The 4,987-nt window shown below is 39.3% G+C and overlaps 1 protein-coding gene across 1 annotated transcript in view; it reads right to left on the bottom strand.

Annotated features, from left to right (window-relative positions):
- Nucleotides 1-2,584: 2,584 nt before the first annotated feature.
- Nucleotides 2,585-4,987, bottom strand: part of psmc3 (proteasome 26S subunit, ATPase 3) — a 6,751-nt gene continuing 4,348 nt past the window's right edge. The window contains exons 8-11 of the mRNA XM_016530751.1: nt 4,249-4,494; nt 4,014-4,159; nt 3,572-3,653; nt 2,585-3,176 (exon numbers count right to left, since the gene is read on the bottom strand). Coding sequence (XP_016386237.1) covers nt 3,066-3,176; nt 3,572-3,653; nt 4,014-4,159; nt 4,249-4,494 — 585 coding nt within the window. The 3' untranslated portion in view covers nt 2,585-3,065. The remainder of the gene's footprint in view (nt 3,177-3,571; nt 3,654-4,013; nt 4,160-4,248; nt 4,495-4,987) is intronic.

Below are 4,987 nucleotides of genomic sequence, written 5' to 3'. Positions count from 1 at the left end.
ACCTTACATATACCTAAACCTACCCGTCTCCACCCCCTGATCCCTAAACCCACCCATCTCCACCCCCTAGATGTGGATCCAACCCCGGCCCCTGGATCTTTGCTCTGCAGTGAGGGGCTACTGATCTTTTGGGCATTCTTTGGAATTATTGCACTCATATCAACAAGTTATCACCCCTTAGTTATTCTAACTCTAAATTAACTTAGCTTCATAGTAATGCCGCTCCCGCGCTGTGCCCCACCTGAGCGGCGTCAATATCACATGCAAAACACCCTCATGTAGCCTACTTCCATAAATGTCATCAAAATGAATAAAACTATCCGGACCTGATGTCTGATGAGTTTTAAAGCCCGACGCGCTTCTGAAAGGTAAGATTATAGCCTACTGTGAGAGAAAGCATGGGGGAGACACAGGTGGACCAAGTGTAGGCCCATTTATAACGCTACGAACAGTGTTTCATTTGTAAATTGCGAGGTCCCGGAATAAAGCGGGGTGACGGATCCAGCAAGTGATCAGAGGATGGAGAGGTAATGGAGCTTTAGCGCAATCATTTAGTGGACCCACTTGATTACCAGCTTGCATCAGTTGCTTTTATAGTATGCACAAATACTCTAGAAATCATGGTTATTTTATTGCAACAATTTTTTTGTGTTTGGGTAGTTTTTGTGTAACCCAGCTCCTGGGACAGGAGAGTCGCAACAACCCAGTGTTTGTAATGAGCGCAGATATTTTGCATTCTCTTCAGGTGAGAGTAGTTCTCAGTGCCACCGACTTGCATTTCTTTGGTCAAATATAGGTTTGTGTATGTTTTATTTAATGTATAAAACAGTTTCTTTGCTGTAAATCACTTTATTTTATGCAAAGCAAACCAAGTCACCTAAACAAGCCGCATCAGTCTTTTTGCGATGATTAAATGTTTCATTTTTACTTGTTAAACAAGTTTAAATGCAAGTAATGTTGTATACATGTTTAAACTGTAAAATATGTTGTATTAAGAACTGTATTAACTAAAAGGCATTTAGAGAAAAAGAAAGATGTCAAAATAAATGAAAAACTAAAACGAAATGAAACCAACAGCAGTTATTGAACACCTAAATAATAATAATAATAATAATAATAATAATAATCAAAAATAAATAATCGTTTTCATCGAACTTTTCATCTTTCATTGGTGTGTGAGGAGGGGGATCCGCCAAATGAGGTTATCGGAATTCGGAGGTGTTGGACCCGGACCCAGCTTGTTCAAATTACACCCTGACTACGAATAGGGATTTCGGCTGTACGAGCACGGCTTGAACAGATTTCTGTCTCTTAGTGAAAATGAACTACAGAGACTTGTGCTTTCCGTGTTCGAGCTGCTTACCGGGAATTCTCCCAAATCTCCCCATGGCCACTTCAGGCCTGTACATACACTTAATTTGCTTTTGCAGCTATACTAGTGGTTATTTTTATTAATTAATTTTTTTTATGTTGCAGTAGGAAGAAAATATATAATAATCAGAAAACACGCCCGTGTCTGCTGTTTTAACGCAGTTGTACCAATAAACAAAATCTCCAGTCTTTCACATGCATCTTAAAGATTGTGTTTAATTGTGATTGTGAAGTGGGGGCGGCACGGTAGGGTTTTGCCTAGAGCGGCAGTTGAGCTCACGCCAGCCCTGCGTGAAACCAACACGGAAGTGACTAAAACTGCAATTCACAAAACTACGGGTGACGTCACGGACACTACGTCCATGTTTTTATACAGTCTATGGTTTAAACACATCAGCACTAACAAAATGTTTGTCTGAGGATTTCTACTAGCCTAACACAGCAGCATTCCCAGGTAAAAAAAAAAAAAATTTACACTTCTATAATGTACTTAAAGTACTCTATTTTCACGCACTACTTTTGTACTTAATATACAAAAAATTATTCTTTAGTACTTCGTAAGATAAACTTAAGATCAACTAAGTGTACTCAACTGTGATATTTTGGGACACCATGAATATGAACTCATATTCACGAGTTATACTTGGCTTGCTGTCCTTAATGGAGACTCGGCTTCAGTGCCGAGTTAAACCCCTCTCATTACGGTAGGCCTACTACCTAGAGGGAGAAAAACAGAAAGAGGAGGAGATGGGGAGGTGGAGGGATGCCGGAAGAACTGACACTGGGACAGTGCAATGAGAGCTGCTTATATAGGCTCCTAATGATGATTGACAGGACTGAATGATTAGACTCCTCCTGAACCTACGTTTGGAACTTCATTAAAATGCACTTTTAACATACTATCTCTGTATTTAAAAAACGTATTTAGTCACCACTTGTAGTACATCTGAGTGTACTAGTGTATGAAAGATGGGTTCAAGTGTACTACAAGTGGTAACTAAATACATTTTTAAATGCAGAGATAGTATGTTAAAAGCGCATTTTAGTTCATATTCATGGTGTCCCAAAATAGCACAGTTGAATACACTTAGTTGAGCTTAAGTTCATCTTAAGAAGAACCAAGGAATCATTTTTAGTATATTAAGTACAAAATAAGTACGCAAAAATAGAGCACTTTTAAGTACATTATGGAAGTGAACTTTTTTTTTTTTTAACCTGGGTTAGCAAAACCAGTGGTATGAATTTGGGGGAGGACTAACTGTATGAGCAATGGCAGATGGGGAGCGTTTGCAAACAGTCACTTTTGCAATTACATTTGACACTTGTGGTGTAAAATTACACAAATGGAAGAGCTTGGTTACAAAACTAGGATTATTCACTACTGGTTTTATACTATTAATAAAACAGGAACATATGCAGAAACAACACTTGACACCTTGATAGAAAAAAAGCACAAATAATGGAAAAAAGGTTTGTGTTTTAATGAACTGAAAGACAAAAAGTTTAACTGAAAAATATCCCGTAAGTGATCACTCTGAGGCAGTCCAATCTGATTTCGGTTGATCTGTCTCCAACAGAACCAGGTAATTACACAGAACAGTAATGGATCCCAGTAGCACAGGTTTACAGGTGTACCTGATCCTGCAGTTGGACCTCTTTCACGCTCTCCCACACACACACACACCTCTACTGGGTTAAGCATAGTATTGCAGATTGGCTTTCTTCTTCGCCTGCACCTCCAGAATGCCCTCCATATAGTCCTCATGGTTAAGTTCAGTGGCCCCACGGCGCAGAGCAATCATGCCCTAACACACAAAAGCAAACAATACACATTTAGGTAACATGCAATAACAATCAGTGTTTAAGTGGAGCATTAAAGTGTGTAATTTCGATTCAGATTATGTTTTGCAAATAAAACAAATCTCTTTTTGTCAGGTATCGTCAGACTACCTATATCAGGTTGTATCTTGCATTAAAGCATGTGAATGAATGAAATACTTTTTTAGTACACATGTGCCCCTTTTTGGAATCAAACTTGTCACACAAATGACATTCAAGTCCTGGGCCTTAACCACAACGTTAATACCACCCTAAAAAAGAGATACTAGCAGTAAAGGTAATTATTACACCAAATACACAAAATAATGATCTTTAAAATAGCATCATATGACCCCTTTAAGGTTTCAAATCTCATACTTACAGCTTCAACACAAACTGCTTTACATTGAGCTCCATTGAAGTCATCAGTACAGCGTGCCAATTCTTCATAGTTCACATCAGGACTATAGCACACAAAGTCAAAGATACCGTCATGAAATAAATGGTGGGAGAGAACAATGCTAATTTTAGAGAATTGTTCAAATTTGCATAGCAGTTGAACTTCAGTTTTACAGACAGAATAGACAAATGACTATCATGCAATCCAATAAAACATTAAATAAGCTCTGAAAGCTGTTGTTTTGTTGCTTTAACTTCCTTGCCCACAAAAACTGTGCTCTACCACTGCAAATGTCTCATCAGTTGATGTGCAAAAATACAAAATTACCGTTTAAAAGCAAATGCCCCACCTAACAGTAAAACATATATTAACTCAGAACAACACCCAGGACCAGCTGAAACACAAAAGAACAAATGTTCCATACCAGACATTCATCTTGCGTGAGTGAATCTGCATAATGCGAGCACGAGCTTCCTCGTTGGGCATGGGGAACTCAATCTTACGATCCAGACGACCTGAACGCAGCAGAGCCGGGTCAAGGATATCCACCCTGTTAGTGGCAGCAATCACCTTGGGGGACACACACACACAAAAAAAAACACTTGACAGGGCTGACAGGTCCACAGTTATGACAGAAGCATATGGGCTCAAGTGTGTACCTTCACTTGCATGTTGGGTTGAAAGCCGTCTAACTGATTGAGTAGCTCCAGCATGGTCCTCTGCACCTCTCTGTCTCCAGCCTTCTCACTGTCAAAGCGCTTGGTGCCGATAGCGTCCAGCTCATCAATGAAGATGATGGAGGGAGCTTTCTCCTTGGCAAGAGCAAATGCGTCACGTACCAGTTTGGCACCATCACCAATAAACATCTGCACAAGCTGAGGGCCAGCCAACTTCAAAAAGGTTGCCTGAGAAAGGACAGTAAAAATTTTTTTTTACTCAACACAAAAACTGTAGTGCAGGGGTGTCAAACTCAATTTCTACTCGGGCCATATTTGCATTATTTGTATCCCCAAAAGGGCTCAAAGGACCAATTGAATTACTTTTTTTTGCCTTTCTTTTTGTTTTGTTTTATAAACAGCACCAGTTTTTGGAAATAGACTTAATTTATTAATTTATTTTCTTTAATAATATTAATGTAACAAACATGTACGTGATGCAGTTCATTGGTTCAATTTAACAATTGAATTTCAGTTGTAAGGCATTTGCGAACATCACACAAATGAACGATGGAATCTCCGCATTCCACCGGAAAACTAACATCTCTTCTCAACCATATGAGAGTCGTAAAGCTGAACCATGGTCAGCCCAGGCGCCAATTGTCTCAAATAAGTTCCTGTCCCGCTCGGCTTATCTTTACAAGAAACACAAGGAGAGAGTGATTTACCAAACCACCTCCGG

Source organism: Sinocyclocheilus rhinocerous, unplaced genomic scaffold (assembly GCF_001515625.1).
Source record: "Sinocyclocheilus rhinocerous isolate Xijiao unplaced genomic scaffold, SAMN03320098_v1.1 scaffold1115, whole genome shotgun sequence".
NCBI lineage: Eukaryota > Metazoa > Chordata > Actinopteri > Cypriniformes > Cyprinidae > Sinocyclocheilus > Sinocyclocheilus rhinocerous.
This window is presented reverse-complemented; position numbering and strand designations above follow the sequence as displayed.